The following is a 21,013-nucleotide window of genomic DNA, read 5'->3' on the forward strand; positions in this document are numbered from 1 at the left end:
GCAAAGTAATATCTCTGCTTTTGAATAAGCTATCTAGATTGGTCATAACTTTCCTTCCAAGGAGTAAGCATCTTTTAATTTCATGGCTGCAGTCACCATCTGCAGTGATTTTGGAGCCCCCCAAAATAAAGTCTGACACTGTTTCCACTGTTTCCCCATCTATTTCTCATGAAGTGATGGGACTGGATGCCATGATCTTCGTTTCCTGAATGTTGAGCTTTAAGCCAACTTTTTCACTCTCCTCTTTCACTTTCATCAAGAGGCTCCTTAGTTCCTCTTCACTTTCTGCCATAAGGGTGGTGTTATCTGCATATCTGAGGTTATTGATATTTCTCCCGGCAGTCTTGATTCCAGCTTGCGCTTCTTCCAGTCCGATGTTTCTCATGATGTACTCTGCATATAAGTTAAATAAACAGGGTGACAATATACAGCCTTGAAGTATTCCTTTCCCGGTTTGGAACCAGTCTGTTGTTCCATGTCTAGTTCTAACTATTGCTTCCTGACCTGCATATAGATTTCTCAAGAGGCAGGTCAGGTGGTCTGGTATTCCCATCTCTTTCAGAATTGTCCAGTTTATTGTGATCCACACAGTCAAAGGCTTTGGCATAGTCAATAAAGCAGACATAGATGTTTTTCTGGAACTCTCTTGCTTTTTCCATGATCCAGCGGATGTTGGCAATTTGATCTCTGGGTCCTCTGTCTTTTCTAAAACCAGCTTGAAACTCAGGAAGTTCATGGTTCACATATTGCTGAAGCCTGGCTTGGAGAAATTTGAGCATTACTTTACTAGCATGTGAGATGAGTGCAATTGTGCGGTAGTTTGAGCATTCTTTGGCATTGCCTTTCTTTGGGACTGGAATGAAAACTGACCTTTTCCAGTCCTGTGGCCACTGCTGAGTTTTCCAAATTTGCTGGCATATTGAGTGCAGCACTTTCACAGCATCATCTTTCAGGATTTGGAATAGCTCAACTGGAATTCCATCACCTCCACTAGCTTTGTTCGTAGTGATGCTTTCTAAGGCCCACTTGACTTCACATTCCAGGATGTCTGGCTCTAGATGAGTCGCTCAGTTGTGTCCAACTCTTTGTGATCCCATGGACTGTAGCACACCAGGCTTCCCTGTCTGTCGCAAACTCTCAGAGCTTGCTCAAACTCATGTCCATTGAGTCAGTGATGCCATCCAACCATCTCATCCTTTGTCATCCCTTTCTCCTCCTGCTTTGTAGCTTTCCCAGCATCAGGGTCTTTTCAAATGAGTCAGTTCTTCACATGGGTGACCAAAGTATTGGAGTTGCAGCTTCAGCATCAGTCCTTCCAAAGAATATTCAGGACTGATTTCCTTTAGGATGGACTGGTTGGATCTCCTTGCAGTCCAAGGGACTCTCAAGAGTCTTCTCCAACACCACAGTTCAAAAGCATCAATTCTTCAGCACTCAACTTTCTTTACAGTCCAACTCTCACATCCATACATGACTACTAGAAAAATCATAGCTTTGATTAGATGGACCTTTGTTGGCAAAGTATTGTCTCTGATTTTTAATATGTTGTCTAGGTTTGTCAAAGCTTTTCTTCCAAGGAGCAATTGTCTTTTAATTTCATGGCTGCAGTCACCATCTGCAGTGATTTTGGAGCCGCCCCCCTCCCAAAATAAAGTCTCTCACTGTTTCCATTGTTGGGATGAATAAGATGTTAAAGTATTTATTTTTAAAGTGGTAAGATGTCTGTATTATAAACAAACAAAATAAGATTTCAGGTAAGTATAAAGGGGGGATATTTAAAATTGATAAACATTATAATTCCTCTCGCACATATAACTGTCTTGAATCTTCATGCATTCCATGACATGGCTTAGAAATATAGAAGCTGAGACCAATAAAAACAGAAAACCAAATTGCGACTTTATACTGGAGGAAAAATGTCTTTTTCCTAAATTGTCAAATTAAGTCAATAACAGTGAGTAAGGTTGTAGAGGATCATGATTTATCTCTGTGTTTCTATCATCTCTGTGTATCTATCTGTCTTTGTTTCAACTAAGAAGCAATCATTTTCTTACACATCCATAGAAAATTTACAAAGGTATACATAAACTTAACAATGATAACGAAAGCATGTCTAATCAACAAGGAGAGGGCATAGTACTGAATCAACAGTGTTGGAATAACCAGCTTCGTATCTGGAAAGAAAATCATGAGTTTCTAACTTCTCACCAAATATACACAAAATCAACTATGACTGCATGAATCAGTTAGATCTGAAAATCAAACTTATGTGATAACAAACAACTGAGAATATTTTGCTATTTATGACAGGAAAAGGCTTCCTAAACAAAGCATTAAAGCCAAAATCTATCAGGAAAATAGACTGATGTATTTCACAAAATAAAAATGGGGAAAAAAAGTTGCTTTAACTATGAATATATTAAGTGTTTTTCTCTTTTTAAGAAGTAATATTCAGCTTGGGAATCAGACTTTAAAGCAGAGCTGACTTCTGGTTCTTTCTCAAGGTGACTTTGCACCTAGCTTGCTTTTAGGCAGGTGTAAGAAATATCTTCTTTTGCAAATTCCCATGTCTCTATCCTAAAACTGTGACTTGATTTTAATTTTTAGCAGCATAACTCTTCAACTTGAGGTCGCTTTTCTTTTCCTGCTTTTATTATATTCTAAAGGGAAAGTCTAATTTGAAGGTCATATTCGATTAGCTCCTTCTTCTGAGTGTCAACCTTTGCATTTCACAGAGTGCCTTCTCAGCCTGCTAATTTATACTTTAATAGAAACTAACAGCAAGGTTTTTCCCATTCTGAGATTTATTTTCCTATTATATACAATAAAAGATAACAGCACGTGTCAGCACTGTTTCCTCTGTCTGCACTATTGAAGTATCTCTGCCATCAAGGTCTGTGCACCCACCTTTGCTAAGCTGTTAACATAAGCCCATGATTCTCACTACACAACACGCAGATGAAACATTCTGTTGGACACATTCTCCTACGGACACACTCCCCATCACAGCATCCTCAGTGTCACACGAACTGCTCAGCAAAATGCCTGGCACACCAGGTACAACCTTACCTTTCTTGTCTTCTATTCAGTAAGACCTGTCAGAAGAAATATAGGACACTGATACAGGGAGAATCTTGAAGCTATACTCAAAAAGGGAAGAAATCACTGAAAAATACTTGGGTTCATTTTAACTACTGTTCTTGCGTATTACCTGTGTCCCATTTTACAAATGACTGACATACCAGCATGCGTACACGTTGAGAATTACTGCCTTAGTACATGACTATGTTTTTGCTAAAATAGTATGAAATGCTCAAATGGAGGGTATTATCTAAAGTTTGATAAGTCTGTTTAGAGGGCAGAAATTTGCTAAGTCTGCTCATTTACACAGACTTCCGACTTTTTATGCCTGGGGATATTTGCGTGTGTCATTGTTTGCTCTGTTAAACATTCTCTGAGGTTATTCTCAAAAGCTGCCATTGATAAGCAGTGTACCACCACTTGTAGATATAAGGACTATGAGGTTCAGCATGTAACAGGAATGAGAGCGAACTTGTTAGCCTGGGACAGTTAAAATGTGTTTAATAAAAGAATAAAATTATAGACCAAATACTGATAATGCCTCTCAACAACTTTTGTAATAACATAGTATCATAAAAAAGCACTTTAAAATTAAGCATTAATAATAAACAAAAGGACTAAGCAGAAAATCTGATGTGTAAATTGCCTTAAGCATGTGCCATACAAACTATAGTTCTATAAATATAAGTATATATTAAACTTTTTTGAATATATTTTTTCCTTCCTGAAACTTAACATTTTTATCATTTATCCTTTTACTCAACATATCACTGGAAGAATTTCTATAGCACTAGTGATAATTAAGAAATAGGCCAGGTCCTTGCCTCTGTGGTAACATCACATGGTAAAAATCAGAGACTTAGGGCAAGTCATTAATTCAGGTTATCAGTTTGTAAGTTATGACTTCATTGAACTAAGTGGCAATCTAGTGTCCTGATTTGTGTGAATATAATCTAAAATGGGCTTCCCTGGTGGCTCAGATGGTATAGTGTCTGCTTGCAATGCTGGAGATCCAGGTTCAATCCCTGGGTTGGGAAGATCCCCTGGAGAAGGAAATGGCAGCCCACTCCAGTACTCTTGCTTTAGGAAAATCCCATGGACAGAGGAGCCTGGTTGGCTACCGTTCATGAGGGTTGCAAAGAGTCAGACATAACTGAGTGACTTTACTTACTTACTTTACTTAAATCTAAAATTCATTTTCCTTTATTACTAGGAACTGTTTATATACAATATTTTATTAATTCATAATTCAATTATTTCTGATCATATTATTATATGTGGTGATAAGGGTAGTTGCCAATTGGTGTATCAGATGTCCTTTCTAGAATACCTCAAAATACCTGGCCCTCAATGACTCATTGTGCTCTGCGTCACCCCTAGAGGGCCCAAGGTCATTTTGCATTTAAGAAACAAGGCTGAATTGAAGTGCGACTCTTTTCTCTTTTTTGGCCACCTGGCTTGAAAAATCTTAGTTCCCTTACCAGGGATTGAACCCAGGCCCTTGACAGTGAGAGCACAAAGTCCTATCCACTGGACTTCCAGGAAATTCCCTAAATGTCTTATTCTGAAGTTTGGAAGTCTAGAAGCAACACAGGGAATATAAAGAATTTCCTCTTGCATTGTTTGAGAGATGGGGGCCCCTGAAAGGGCCAGTTCTTCTAATAGGACAGATATAGATCAGATAACAAACCCAAGAGGACTCTGAAACTGACCAGAAAGGGCTTTGAAAAGTTTGACAAAAAGGATGTAGTCTTGGTGGCTCTTGTCCTTGAACAGCTCATTCAAAAGTTAACCTTCAAAAGCAGCAGAACAAAAGGATTAAATGTTATGACACAGGGGCAATTATAGAAAAAATGAATACTGATGGCACCCCCATCCAACACCAAACACATACTATACATTGAGGGTGCCATGTTTCAGTTCAGTTCAGTTCAGTCACTCGGTCGCGTCCTACTCTTTGCGACCCCATGAATTGCAGCACATGAGGCCCCCCTGTCCATCACCATCTCCTGGAGTTCACTCAAACTCATGTCCATCGAGTCGGTGATGCCATCCAGCCATCTCATCCTCTGTTGTCCCCTTCCCCTCCTGCTCCCAGTCCCTCCCAGCATCAGAGTCTTTTCCAATGAGTCAACTCTTCGCATGAGGTGGCCAAAGTACTGGAGTTTCAGCTTCAGCATCAGTCCTTCCAAAGAACACCCAGGACTGATCTCCTTTAGAATGGACTGGTTGGATCTGCTTGCAGTCCAAGGGACTCTCAAGAGTCTTCTCCAACACCACAGTTCAAAAGCATCAATTCTTCGGTGCTCAGCTTTCTTCACAATCCAACTCGCGCATCCATACATGATCACTGGAAAAACCATAGCCTTGACTAGATGGACCTTTGTCAGCAAAGTAATCTCTCTGCTGTTCAATACGCTATTTAGGTTGGTCATAACTTTTCTTCCAAGGAGTAAGCGTCTTTTAACTTCATGGCTGCAGTCACCATCTGCAGTGATTTTGGAGCCCCCCAAAATAAAGTCTGACATTGTTTCCACTGTTTCCCCATCTATTTCCCTTGAAGTGATGGGCCATGTTTAGGAGGATGATTTGAATAACTGTTACACCAATTTTTTTTGTTTTGTTTTGTTTCTGTTACATTGGTTGTTGTTGTTCAGTTGTTAAGTCAAGTCCAACTCTTTGTGACCCCATGAACTGTGGTACACCAGGCTTCCTTGTCCTTCACTATTTCCTGGAGTTTGCTTAAACTCATGTCCATTGAGTCAGTGATGCCATCCAATGCCATCATCCTCTATCTCTCCCTTCTCCTCTTGCCCTCAATCTTTCCCAGCATCAGGGTCTTTTCCAATGAGTTGGCTAGCTCTTCACATCAGGTAGCCAAAGTACTGGAACTTCAGTTTCTGCATCAGTCCTTCCAATGAATATTCAGGGTTGATTTCCTTTAGTATAGACTGGTTTTACCTCTTTGCTATCCAAGGGACTCTCAGGAGTCTTCTCCAACACCATAGTTCAAAAGCATCAATTCTTTGGTGCTCAGCCTTCTTTATGGTCCAACTCTCACATTTGTACATGACTACTGGGAAAGCCATAGCTTTAACTATACGGACCTTTTATGGCAAAATGACGTCTTTGCTTTTTAATATACTTTCTAGTTTGGTCATAGCGTTTCTTCGAAGGAGCAAGTGTCTTTTAATTTCATGGCTGCAGTCACCATCCACAGTGATTTTGGAGCCCAAGAAAATAAAATTTGTCACTGTTTCACTTTTTCCCCATCTATTTGCCATGAAGCAATGGGATCATATGCCATGATATTCATCTTTAGAATGTTGAGTTTTAAGCCAGCTTTTTCACACTCCTCTTTTACCTTTGTCAAATTACACTAGTAATTCAAATCAAATTTATATTGAAAACCACAATATGCAGAATATAAAACAGGCAAAGTATCTTTTAAAGACCAGATTTCAATAATTATTTCAGAGAATAAAACATGATTTTGAGCAATAAAGTATGGAAAATAAAATATGCCATAAAAACCCATCTAGTTCTGGGAGGCAGTAAAGCATATTAATTAAAAGCATAGGCTGGAGCCAGTGGGTGTGGGAACATCATGGCCTGCCATCTCTTAAATAGTACTGTGACCTTGAACAAATTCTTGAAGCTTTTTCTATCTCATTTTACTCAACTGTTAAAGTGTAGATAACGTCATTATGTTCCTCACTGGATGGTTGAAGATTCAGTTCAGTTCAGTTCAGTTCAGTTGCTCAGTTGTGTCTGACTTGTTGCGACCCCATGAACTGCAGCACGCCAGGCCTCCCTGTCCATCACCAACTCTTGGAGTTCACTCAGACTCACGTCCATCGAGTTGGTGATGCCATCCAGCCATCTCATCCTCTGTTGTTCCCTTCTCCTCCTGCCCCCAATCCCTCCCGGCATCAGGGTCTTTTCCAATGAGTCAGTTCTTCACATCAGGTGGCCAAATTATTGGAGTTTCAGCTTCAGCATCAGTCCTTCCAAAGAACACCCAGGACTAATCTCCTTCAGAATGGACTGGTTGGATCTCCTTGCAGTCCAAAGGACTCTCAAGAGTCTTCTCCAACACCACAGTTCAAAAGCATCAATTCTTCGGTGCTCAGCCTTCTTCACAGTCCAACTCTCACATCCATACATGACCACTGGAAAAACCATAGCCTTGACTAGACGGACCTTTGTTGGCAAAGTAACGTCTCTGCTTTTCAATATGCTATCTAGGTTGGTCATAACTTTTCTTCCAAGGAGTAAGAGTCTTTTAATTTCATGGCTGCACTCACCATCTGCAGTGATTTTAGAGCCCCCCAAAATAAAGTCTGACCCTGTTTCCACTGTTTCCCCATCTATTTCCCATGAAGTGATGGGACCAGATGCCATGATCTTCGTTTTCTGAATGTTGAGCTTTAAGCCAACTTTTTCACTCTCCTCTTTCACTTTCATCAAGAGGCTCTTTAGTTCTTCTTCACTTTCTGCCATAAGGGTAGTGTCATCTGCATATCTGAGGTTATTGATATTTCTCCCGGCAATCTTGATTCCAGCTTGTGCTTCTTCCAGCCCAACGTTTCTCATGATGTACTCTGCATAGAAGTTAAATAAGCAGGGTGACAAATATACAGCCTTGACGTACTCCTTTTCCTATTTGGAACCAGTCTGTTGTTCCATGTCCAATTCTAACTGTTGCTTCCTGACCTGCATATAGATTTCTCAAGAGGCAGGTCAGGTGGTCTGGTAGATTAGATCAATGTAAAGGACTTCAGTGTATAGCATATAGTAACCATCTTACATTATTCTCATTTTTTCCATTTTCTCATTTTTTGAAATTCTCTTACTATTTTTCTAAATATCACATTAAAACAAAACAAAGCAAACTTTACGAGCATAAGGCCATGGCAATAATGGCTTCCTGAACAGAAGATTTACATGTTGAATTCCATATGTTTTGCAGAAATCATTTAGCTCTAAAACTCAACTTTATTTTGTTTAAGATTTTTTTTTTTTTGATGTGGACAATTTTTAAAGTCTTTATCAAATTCAGTACAATATTGCTTCTGTTGTTTATGTTTTTTGGTTACTTGGTGATGAGGGATGTGAAATCTTAGCTCCTCAACCAGGGATTGAAGCCATACCCCTGTACTGGAAGGTGAAGTCTCACCTTAACCACCGGACTGCCTAAAACTCAACTTTAAAATAAAACTCACTTCAACCTCGTAGGCTAACTGTAAGCTTCTGGGAAGCCCCTTTAGATATATTAACTTATCTGTTATCACTGAAAGAAGTTTTAGGAAATAGTTCATTTTTCTCCCTTGAACAAAGAAAAGCTTCTATAAATTACAAAGAGCGTTTTGAAAAGTATTAATTACAAAACTTCACTTCCTTTTTGTGTCTTTAAAAAATGAGTGTAGAGGAATAAAGGGCTATTAGTTATTTGTAGGGAAATTCTCTTGTCCTGTGCCAAACTTTACCTCTTTTCATAGACATTAAATAATTCACCTGAGCTAGCATTAAATAGTAGGACAAGTCAGAAGCTATGAGCTGAACTACTGAAACTAAATAATCTCATAGGAAATTAATTTGGTTTCACTTAGGGCTTTTTTGGCAATATGTATCAGAAAACGACCAGCACCATTTTAAAGAGTGCTTTTAATTTTATATGTAGGTAGGTAATTGAAAGAAAGAAACTGACCTAGAAAATAAAGTATGTATTAGCATTGCTCCATAAATCATGAGCCTGTGAATCAGAGGATACTGAAGCCTGAATAGACATCTTATTATTCTGAATATTATTCATTCACTATCCTGAATATTATACATTTAGTATCAGGCTTTCTAGTTTCTATAAAACATTTCTTTCATCATGCAGCCTTCTACTTTGCAGGATGAATAGATGTGAATTATTTGGCTTTTTATCCTAAAAAAGTAATAGGGACATCATAATTGAATTTCACCTTGATCTCATCAACTGTATAACATTTTGATTGAACTAACTTTATATGATGCCCTTCACTAATATACTAATAAAATTAAAGTGTGTTTTATTTAGAAGATAATCTTAATATGCCAATGAAGAGCTCAGGCTTGTTCATTATTTGTAGCAATTGTTTTCCAGTTTATTCTTACACTCCACTTTAAATCAAGCTGGGGACCCCTGGAAGTCATCTAACTTGCCTTCCTGTTTCACATCCACTTCTGATTTCCTCCTCCTACCCCCAGGTCCTGTCCCTTTTCCACACAGCATATCTTCTAAATTTTCAAAGAAGATATTATTATCCCTCAGTTTAATACTCTCGGCTATGGACTGAATATATCCCCTCAGATTCATAAGTTGAAGCCCAAATTCTCAATGTTTTGATTTTGGGAGGTGGGGGTCTTTGGAAGGAATTAGCTCATGAGTGTGGGGTCCTGTGGATTAGATTAGTGTCCTTTTAAGAACAGACCCAAAAAAGATGATTTCTATCCACTGGTTGAGCACACAGTGAGAGCCAGTTATCTACAAACCAGAAAGCGAGTCCACAAGAGGAACCAAATTGGCCCATACCTTTATCTTGAACTTCTGAGCTTCCAGAGCTGTGAGAAGGAAACTTCTGTTGTTTGATCCACCCACTTCATGGTAATTTGTTATAGTAGTTCAAGCTGACTAAGACTCTCCAATGACTTTCCATGATTCTTAGAATAAAATCTAATCTCCTTACCATCCCTGCAAGGCCCTGGTTCCTACCTATCTCTGATTGTTTCTCTCTTTCTCTTGCTTACTTTGTTCCACTACAGTGGCCTTCAAATAATTTCTACTTTTGAGCTTTTCCCTTAGCTTATTTCTTCTGCCTAGAACATTCTTACTACAGTTATTCACAAGAATGGATCTTTCTAGTTTTTCAAGTCTAAATTCAAACTTCATATTTCTCAGACAAACTTTCTTACTATTCAATATAAAATAACTTTATCAGCAGACCGTGAGTAATTATGTATTACAGGAAACAGTTTAATTTGGTCCATAGTATTATATCACAAACAGAAGTTTTCATATTGGTGTTCTTTTTTTCAATTTGTTTTCTGTCTTCCTCTACTAGACAGTAAGTTTTTAAGAAGTTAATGTAAGGATGACAAATTTAAATTGGTGCTCATTCATAGTTTTTCACTGTTTTATCAGTTAATGTCTTTGAAAGATTCATGTTTTCTTTGACTTAGGTACCTAGACAGGGCTCAGTTAGGAAACAGAAACTAATATATTTCAAATAGAGGAATTTTAACATAGGCAATAGGTACTATGTTTATGGAAGAGATGAGAAATCACCAGGGAAATTATGAGGCAACCTATAGATTAGCATGTGCAGGAAGAAGTTTCTCTTCCGAAACCTAAAGTCAAAGGGAGGGAGTAGCGAAGTTGAGTTGCTGGAGGAAGATGGCATTTGTCAGTATCCTTGGTGGGAGTTGAACCAGGGAGGCAAGGCCTTCTAGGGGAACTGAGTCACAGATGAGATGCAGTACAAACTCAGCTAGAGAAATATAAATATGCAGAAAAAGAGAAGAGACAAAGAGGAGGAAGGCTTGTCTCTTCTTCCTGCCCTGATTTTTGGCCAGTACTTTCCTTTGGTCAAATTTATTCAGGAATGCAGCAGCAAAGGAGTCTGGGAAATGTTGTTCTCTGGGATACAGAACAGAGCACAGAAAGGCAAGAGATACATAACACTTAGCACAATTTCAGATTTGTGCTGACAAGAGACCATTCTAGCACAATCTGCTATTTGAGCTCTTTTAGGAATGCCAGGTTATTTTTAGGGCCTCATAGACACTTTAGTATGGAACTTCACTTTAAATATTTTCTTTGACATATCCTTTTTAAAGAATTTATGTTACCAATCTAAGAGATGGTTTATAATCTACCAAGTGCTCCAGAGCCACATTTGCTCTTTATTAACTCAAGAAGTGACCTGTTTATGGATACCCTTGAGCTGTCTTTCAACATTTTCAAAGGTGAAGATCCTTTGGAAAAACCCTTGTATATATTTTTCTTACTAGAAAGGCATCATATGCTTAATGTAGAAAAATGATAAAATAAATAAGAGTAAAAGTAATGAAAACAATCTTTTCATCTCACGTCTAAAGATAATTACTCTTTTCATTTTAGTGTATATCCTTTGATATATTTTTTCACATATATATACACACACACATATATACTTATTTACATAGATTAAGGAATAGATAGTCCCATGTTAAAATATGTGAAATTAGATATATTTTTATACATTGTATAAATGTATAATACAATGTATTATACATTCTAGAATACATATTTGTAAATTTGGTTACTTTGGTTATTAATGAATCACAAATGCTTCTCTTTATTATCATTTATTCATTTACAGAATTAACTTCTCCACAATATTTCACTGTAAGAGTGAATGTACTATATTTCACCAATTCTTAATATTTGACATTCATGTGGCTTCAAATATTCCTTTTTATAAACAACAGTGAGATGAAGACACTTATAAATAAAACATCATGCATATCTATCTTTATTTCCTTATATTTATAGATGTGGAATGTTTTGGTAAATAATATAAAAAGTATAAAGCTTTTAATTTCCAAAATGCTCTTTATAATTGCATGCTTATAACAGTGAATATCTATTTATCCACATCATGCCTCAGTGCATATTATCATTTATTATAGTCTTAAATTTTTTTAATATTAAAAAGAAGAAGTTCCTCCTCACCATAAATTTAGATAATATTATTTTGGTTACTTTAGAAAATATATTCACAAAGGTGGGTTTTCAGACCCTTTGTAAGAAGCTATCTGTCCATCAGTCTTGTCAATACTGTAACTACAGATGATTCTTTCTAAGGCAACACACCAGCTGAAATACCCCTGCCAAGGAAATTTTATAAAATATGACACTGTTATACTCAAATTAGAGATTACGAAAAAGAAAAACAGCTGCCCATGAAAGAATAGCATGCAGCTGGAAAGTCTCACTTTAGAAGAGTGGAAAGAATGGGTTTCCACTTCACTGATTCATTCACATAATATAAAAATATGGTATACTCAGGGAGTTTTTCAGACTGGGAATAACTCAAGATTAAAAGCAACAGTTGAGAAACAGACTTGCCACAGTTACTGTGATCCATCAGAGACATGAGGATACATTACAAAAACAGTTTCTCCCTGGGTTCTGTAACAGGAATTTTCCAATAGCAAGTAACAAAGAGCACTTGACTGACTCAGGTAAAGTAGGCTCTGGGATTTAAACAGAAACAGTTCTGTCTTCCTTCTTTTGGTCCCGAATTCCTCTGTGTTCTAGCTTCTTTCTCAGACAATCTCTCTCCCCATATCAGGAAAGATGGTCTCCAAGAGCCCCAGATCTAGTCTACTTCTAGCCAGTGACTTGCAACACAGAAGACAGAAAAAGCCTCTTGTAAACATCGAATCAAATCCTGGAAGTGACTATAATTGGTTCTGCTTGGGTCACTTGTGGAGATGGTAAAAAGCCATGGGGGCAGTCAAACCTACCAAGACAATCTGGTGTTGAGGAGGGCAATTTCTCTACAAAACCTGGATGTCAGCCTTACTGCAATTCCCCTCCACTATTCTTTCCAGTAGACCTCTCTGAAGACAGCCGAGAGTATAAAAGCAATGGTACACTTAACGCTGCCTTTCAGTTAGAAAAAACTGTAATCATTATTTTTAGTAAGCTATCAGAAATCAAGACTTGAGATCAACGTTTTCATTTCAAAGACTGTTTGGAGAAGCATGGCTAAAAACAGTGGGCTGTTTAACTAGGTAACTCAACTAGCTGACTGTCATAGTTAGGGTTTAACACGTGAATTTTGGGAGACAAAAACATTCAGCTTGTAGCACTGACTGACCAGCTGGTGAATAGCTAAAGGATATACAAATGTTAGTTTTGAATCAAGAAAGCAACACTTTGTTAGAAAGTGACTGAAATCTCTGTGCATTCTGTTGAAAGGTTTCCATTTCATATTTGCTTCTGTGTGTAACAAATAACCACTGACTACTGTCCTCTTCAATTGCAGTATCTATGTTTTAAAATATCAGTGAAAACAACATATTAGAGAGTCTTTTTAAGATCAGTGTTTAGGATAAAATTTAGCATAAGCAAAAGGCTAATCTACTGAATATTTATATACTACATGTAAAAACAAAAAAAAAATCCAAAATTTTTTCATGATGTACAAAATACATGTATCTAAACTGTTGAAAATGAATATCTTTCTTTGTTATTTTTACTGGTTTCTCTTGAGGAAAACCGATTTTCCACTTTCTTGCATGCTTTTATTTTTACTTGATAAGAGCTGGCTTTCCCAGCAATGGCTAGAATTGATTAGGCATTTTATTCTTTCTCTGCCTCATATTTCTCCTTAGATGTCTCTGAGTAATGCAGAAAATATAAGCAACAAGGATGTCAGATTTTTGAAATCAGATTTCTGGTCAATTGTGTAATCATGGAAAAGTTATTAAGCCACTTTGAGTTCAGTTTCTTTACTGAAAATTTTGGGAAAGCTAAACACTACCTTATTAGGTCAATGTGAGAATTAAAACTGCTAACACATATAAAGTTAAAATGAATAGCCAGAAAGATAGGAATCACTTAATAATAGCTGTTATTATTTATGAGGGACAATATTTGAGATAATGACAAAAATTCCAAATTGTATATCTATCCCAACAACAAATGACTGCATAATTTCAAGGCAATATCACTACATGTGTTCTGATACACAATCTTTTAATTAGAAATTAAGATTCAAAATTTGTTCCTAACAAGTGAAAATTTCATTCATTGATCTTTCATATAAGAAGTATAGACGCAGCAACCCGTTTATTTAAAGAGATTAGCATTTGGTGTAGATTCTTGTATTCAATTAGTTAAAAATAAAGCAGGCACATTGTTTTCAGTGTGAGCTGATAATATACTTATCTTAAGTGTGCTTTGCTTTTACTTTGCTTTTACTTTTACTTTACTATCCCTCTCGTCACATTTCTTCATTGTTCCTATCTAAGTTGTTATTAGAAGATACATGTAGAATCTGCCCATAATCTTTCATCTGTAGATAATCTTTTAAAAAGCGTGCACCATAATTGAGTTCAGGTGGCAGCCATGAATGAGACAAATCTTGAAGGAGATTAAGATGAATAACAGAACTGCTTGCCAGAGTCCCATTGCCCCAGAAAGAAATGAGAAATTAATAGAATCAGGATTGGTGTGGTCTGGCTACCAAAAAAAGAGAGAAATGTTTAAACACATGCTCTATGTCAGTGAAAGACAAATCTCTGTCTTCCCGTTGTACCTTTAAGACTCCTGTGCTCCCGGGATCAACCATGTAGAACCAGAACCGAACAGCACACATTCCGAGGCTTGCTGGAAAGTATTGGGAAGTGGTGATTCTTGCAGTGTATCCTTCTTTGGGGCCAGATGAGTTGACAAACAGGAAGTGCTGACCACTACCTTGAAATAGATAAACAATTTTTATTTAGTGAAATGATATATTTTGTAGCATGAGGTAGAATATATTTAAATCGTGTGTGAATTTCAGTTTTCCCCAAACACACACACGCGCGCACAGAGAAAATTAAACACAACTCACTTTCTGTCAATTATATATCAACAATATTGACTTCTTTAAACCAATATTAAAAAGAGTGTCACCATGATTATATGATTCACCAAGATTCACCTTGGTATGTGACTTGTGCATAAAGATGATCAAGTATTTCGTTGACTCTGAAAGTGTATTCCTTTTCTCCTACATTGCACAAACTTGTCTGTCAGTTTCAAGCAAATAAAATATTTTGTATGCTGCATGTAGAACAGGTATGGAGGGTGTTGGGACTGACTGATACTCTATGTTATTTTTGGTTGTTCCAATTCTCACACTGACCAAAGTAGCAGTGAATGGCAGGCAAGAACTGCAAAGGGAAATGTAATTCTGAAATTTACCTTACTATTTTTCTGAACAATAGATAACTTCTCAACTACATTAGTATGTGAACGATCTCTCAATTTAAACACAACTGGGTTTTCTTTTTCTGCAGACATCATCAAAATGCATCACAGATACTACTTCCTCTGTGGCTTTTACTAGGGGAGAATGAAATGTGTGTGTATATATGTATGTATGTATTTATATATATATAAACATTTCCTCAGGTTAATTATTTATTTATAGTTCTAAACAAAGTCCATTAAAATATTCTTTAGTTACAAGTATTTTTTCTTGTGGCTTTCTCAGTATTTTTACTGAGAAATACACGTGTAAATCATAAATTGTGAGTTAACAGTATGCCTTTTCCAGAATGTCATATAGTTGGAATCATACAGTACATAGTCTTTTTAGATTAGCCTGTTTCAGTTAGCAATATGTACCATTTAAGGTTCTTCTGTTTCTTTTTGTGACTTGATAGCTCATTTATTATTATCACTGGATAACATTTCCTTATATGGATGCACCACAGTTTCTGTATCTATTCACCTATGAAGGACATCCTGGTTTCTTCTCAGCTTTAGCAAATGTAAATAAAGTTTTTATAAGCATTAGTGTGTAAATTGTTGTGTGGACAGAAGTTCTCAACTCATTTGTAAATACACCAAGGTACACAACAGCTGGATCTTACAGTAAGACTAGGTTTAGTTTTGTATGAAACGGACAATCTATTTTCCAAAGTTGGCAGTCCCACCAGCAATGAATGAGTTCCCATTTCTTCTCATTCTTATCTGCATTTGGAGTTATCAGTGACCTGGATTTAGCTACTGTAATAGATAATATTTATTTGTGTTCTCTATTGAGGGCAAGTCTTGTTAGAGAGAACAGACTGTTCTGGATAAATGGTGACTTTTCTCTTCCACCAGCTCAAAGCAGAGAGGAGTTTTCTCTGATCTTTACTGTGAGAAATGGTAGGGCTCCTGAAGTTAAACCGTAAACAAGTTTGAGGACCCCTAACACTGAATCTCCCCCGGGATTTTTTAATCTCTCAAATGGGTGCACATTGTTGTTGTTTAGTGGCTAAGTCATCTCCAACTCTTTTGCAACTCTGTGGACTGTAGCCCGCTAGGCTCCTCTGTCCATGGGATTTCCTAGGCAGGAATACTGGAGTGGGTTGCTATCTCCTGCTCCAAGGGATCTTCCTGACCCAGAAACCGAAACTGCGTCTCCTACATGGGTAGGCAGATTCTTTTCCACTGAGACACCTGGGAAGCCCAGTGCACATTGAGCCTACAGCCCTTCATCAGTTAGGGATTAGAACTTCCTCCCCCAGTTCTGATTCCTGCAGAGGTTTCTGCTCTTGAGCTTCTGCTCCAGGAAGCTGTGATTCTGTTTCTCCTATTTGTCTCCAACTTGGAGGCAGTGGTTTGCCTTTGACATCAATTCTCTAACAGATCTAAAAGAGCTGTTGATTTTTAGTTTATTTAGCTTTTTGTCTTGTTATGAGGATAGGAATAATGATTTCCAAATGACTTACATTCAGATGAGAAACTGAAAGTGACTGCTATATATTAAAAAAAACTATTCCTTTCTGAAAGTATTTCTCTTCATTAAGGACCCTTATAATGTCTGGCAAAATAAAGAAAAAATCTTATCCAAGAAAAATAACCAAGAAACATGAAGTATGAGTTATTGCAGCAAGATTCTCCTCAATATAAAAGAGTGGTGGGAATTCCCTGATGGTCCAATGGTTGAGAAATGGGCTTCCCAGCCAGGGGACTGGGTTTGATCCCTGATCAGGGAACTAAGATTCTGCATGCCACGACTAAGACCTGATGCAGCCAAATAAGTAAATAAAGCATTTGTTTAAAAAAAGAGTGGTAGTGGAAATAATTTGAAATGTTTCCCTATTATATCTGTGAATGGTCTTCTATCTTCAATGTTCTATGAAATTTATTTTATGTGCTAGCAAGTACTGGATTAGGAAAACTGTACACACTATTTTAATCCAACAATGAAACAGTTTTCTTTCACATTTCATTGCAAGGATGTCACTTGTTTGTTTTCTTATTTGGAAAATAAAGACATATATGTGGGATGCACAACCAAGGTATACCTACACTTCATCTGTCAAACTTACTAAGAACTGTGACTTATTCCTTAAGAACATGCATTCTTTAACTCTATGCTATTTTGATTAAATAAGAACATTGAAGCTTTCCCTCATCTTATTACATTTTATACCCTTGATGACTTATAATTAGCTTAAATAATTATTCTTTTATATAGTTAAGACTTTACTGAAAACATAGTAGATGTAAAGAAAACATAGTAGATGTAAAGAAACAGACTTGATCGAGTTCCAAATAAGGTAAATTAATGCTAACTGTCTGGGCTGCCATTGTTAGCTCATGCACGAGGTGGCATGGCTCTGTCATAGGAGCCTCATTGTAGGCATGCTCTCAGCGGGGAACAACTGTGGTTGCAGGCTTTGTGAGTGAGCACGTGGTGTGGGTGTGGCTGGTACGTAAGCCCATTATCAGTGTTCCAACCAGGGGGGTGGGTCCAGCAGCAGCCACTTTGTTGGTGAACACACTGGGTGGTGGGCTGTATCACAGAATCCCATGGACTCTGCAGACAGCCCCTAGGGTGAAGCATGCTGGGATCCCTTTTCAAATGGAGTATTCCAGGCCCGCCTACCTCACACCACAGCTTGGAGCTGGATCTGAGCAGACAGGTCCTGGGAGAGTACTGCCATCTAGGCAACCGTGTTTCCAAGAGGCAGCACAGCCACTTCAATCCCCATAGCCACACCTCAGGCCCTAGCACCAGCCTGGCATTAAGTCTGGTAGGAACAAAATGGAGAAAGGGATGCAGCATTTGGGCTGTTTCTGGGTAGAACCGAGTACCCCTGCATGGTCACTCGGTGCATAGGTTCTCTGTGACCACACAGGCCTCACGTGCATTAGTGCTCACCTTCTTGGGGACAGAACACACACATGAGCAACAGACCCTTATCAAACCTGACCCTCAGGGCCTCTACTCAAACAACTGGGAAGCAGACCCATCCCTGACAGGTCTGTGACAGCCACACAGCAAAGAGGTCCGACACAACTTCCAGACAAGGCTTTTGTCACCACAACACCAGCCACACCCCCTATGAAAAGGATGACAGCCAGCACACCCTTTGGATGTGCTGTGCCTGTCGTGACTTGCAAATAGCCCTTGCACCCAAAATATTGGACTCACACAGTCTGCATGGGATGGTCGCACATGAAAACAGCCCTTCAATACCACAGTAGTTAACTGTTTCTCCTGGATTTACAGAGACAGAGAAATTTGAGAAAAGTAAAAGTGAAGGAACTATTTCCAACTAAATAGTCAAGGCTATGGTTTTTCCAGTGGTCATGGATGGATGTGAGAGTTGGACTGTGAAGAAGGCTGAGCGCCGAAGAATTGATGCTTTTGAACTGTAGTGTTGGAGAAGACTCTTGAGAGTCCCTTGGACTGCAAGGAGATCCAACCATTCCATCCTAAAGGAGATCAGTCCTGGGTGTTCACTGGAAGGACTGATGCTGAAGCTGAAACTCCAACACTTTGGCCACCTCATACGAAGAGTTGACTCATTGGAAAAGACCCTGATGCTGGGAGGGATTGAGGGCAGGAGGAGAAGGGGACGACAGGATGACATGGCTGGATGGCATCACTGACTCAATGGACATGAGTTTGAGTGAACTCTGAGAGTTGGTGATGGACAGGGAGGCCTGGTGTGCTGTGATTCATGGGGTCGCAAGGAGTCAGACATGACTGAGCAACTGAACTGAACTGAACTGAGACAGGAAAAATCCCCTGAAAGAAGAAACAATGAAACAGGCCTTTCCAGTCTGCTAGGCACCAAGTTCAAAAAGGAGGTGATAAAAATGATAAAGGAATTAAAGATTATCAATAGCTGAAAACTTCCCTATCACCCAAAACAATTAAGAAAATGGTGATAGAAACATATATATCAATACCTATCTTAAATGTAAACAGGTTAAATGTTTCAAGCAAAGGGCGTACACTGGTTAATGGATAAAAAAGCAAGACCTGTAAGTATGCTGTCTAACAAAGACCTCCCACTCCAGATCTAGGGATACAAACAGACTGAAAGTGAGAGGATGGAAAAACATATTCCATGCAAATGGAAATGCATGGAAATTCCTTTACTCAGAGGAAAGCTGGAGTAGGAATACTAAGAGAAAATAGACCTTAAAGACTGTTACAAGAGACAAAGAAGGATACTACATAATGATCCAGGGATCAGTCTAAGAAGGTGTAACTATTGTAAATATTTATGCCCCCAACATAGGAGAACCTCAATATACAAGGCAAATGTTAATATGCATTAAAGGAGAAACTGACAGTAATACAGTAATAGTGGGGGACCTTAAACTCCAATTTCATCAATGGACAGATCATCTGGACAGAAAATCCAGAGGAAACACGGGCCTTAACACACCCATTATAAGCAGACAGACGTGATATTTATAGAACATTTCATCTGACAGCAGGAGAATACACATTTTCAAGATACATGGAACATTTCCCAGGACTGATCACACGCTGGGTCACAAAGTGAGCAAATTTAAAATTTAAAAATTCTTAAATTCAAGAAAATTGAAATCATATCAAGCATATTTTCTCACAACACTCTGAGATTAAAAATCAAGGGGAAAAAAAAAGCTGTTAAAAAAAGACAAACATGTGGAGGCTAAACAATGTGCTACTAAACAACCAGTGGGTCACTGAGAAAAATAAGGAGGAAGTAAAATCCCTGGAGACAAATGAAAACAGAAGCACGATGATCCAAAACCTATGGGATGCAGCAGATGCAGTTCTAACAGGGAGTTTTATAGTAATATCTTACCTCAGGAAAAAGAAAAATCTCAAACAACCCAAACTTACACCTAAAGGAACTGGAGAAGAGAGAACAAAATCCAAAGTTAGTAGAAGGAAAGAAATCTTAAAGATCCGAGCAGAAACAAATGAAAAACAGATGAAGAAAACAATAGAATAGATGAATGAAACTAAAAGCTGGTTCTTTGAAAAAAAATAAAATTGATAAAGCTTTTTCAATTAAAAAATGGGAGAGAGCTCAAGTCAGTAAAATTAGAAATGAAAAAGGACAAATTACAAATTACAGTGGACACCGCTGAAATAAAACCCATAAAACACCACTATTAAACACCTGCTGCTGCTGCTGCTGCTGCGTCGTTTCAGTCGTATCCGACTCTGTGCGACCCCATAGACGGCAGCCCACCAGGCTCCCCCGTCCCTGGGATTCTCCAGGCAAGAACACTGGAGTGGGTTGCCATTTCCTTCTCCAATGCATGAAAGTAAAAAGTGAAAGTGAAGTTGCTCAGTCTACATACCGATAAAATGGACAAATTCTCTGAAAGGTACAATCTCCCAAGACTGAACCAGGAAGAAACAGAAGATATGAACAGGTCAATTGCAAGTACTGAAATAGAAACTGATTTTAAAACTCCCAACAAATTAAATTCCAGGACCAGATGGCTTCACAGGCAAATTTGATCAAACATTTAGAGAAGCGTTAACACGGGTGCTTCTGAAGCTATTAAAAAAAAAAATTGCAGAGGAAGGAACATTCCCAATCTCATTCTGTGAGGCCACCATAATCCTGGTACCAAAGCCAGGCAAAGACACCACAAAAAAAGAAAATTATAGGCCAAGCTCATCGATGAACATAGATGCAAACATCCTCAACAAAATATTAGCAAACCTAATTCAACAATATGGCCTTCCCTGGTTGCTCAGATGGTAAAGAATCCACCTTCAATGCAGGAGACCTAGGTTCAATCTCTGGGTTGGGAAGATCCCCTGGAGGAAGGCATGGCAACCCCCTCCAGTATTCTTGGCTGAAGAAGCCCCGAGGACAGAGACACTTGGCGGGCTACAGT

The 21,013-nt window shown here is 38.2% G+C and overlaps 1 protein-coding gene across 7 annotated transcripts in view; it reads right to left on the reverse strand.

Annotated features, from left to right (window-relative positions):
* Positions 1-21,013, reverse strand: part of MALRD1 (MAM and LDL receptor class A domain containing 1) — a 743,525-nt gene that overhangs the window by 138,145 nt on the left and 584,367 nt on the right. For all 7 annotated transcript variants that reach the window (XM_044928177.2, XM_044928178.2, XM_044928176.2 and 4 more), the window contains one exon: positions 14,421-14,578. In XM_044928177.2, coding sequence (XP_044784112.2) covers positions 14,421-14,578 — 158 coding nt within the window. The remainder of the gene's footprint in view (positions 1-14,420; positions 14,579-21,013) is intronic.

This window comes from Bubalus bubalis, chromosome 14 (assembly GCF_019923935.1).
Source record: "Bubalus bubalis isolate 160015118507 breed Murrah chromosome 14, NDDB_SH_1, whole genome shotgun sequence".
Taxonomy (NCBI): Eukaryota; Metazoa; Chordata; class Mammalia; order Artiodactyla; family Bovidae; genus Bubalus; species Bubalus bubalis.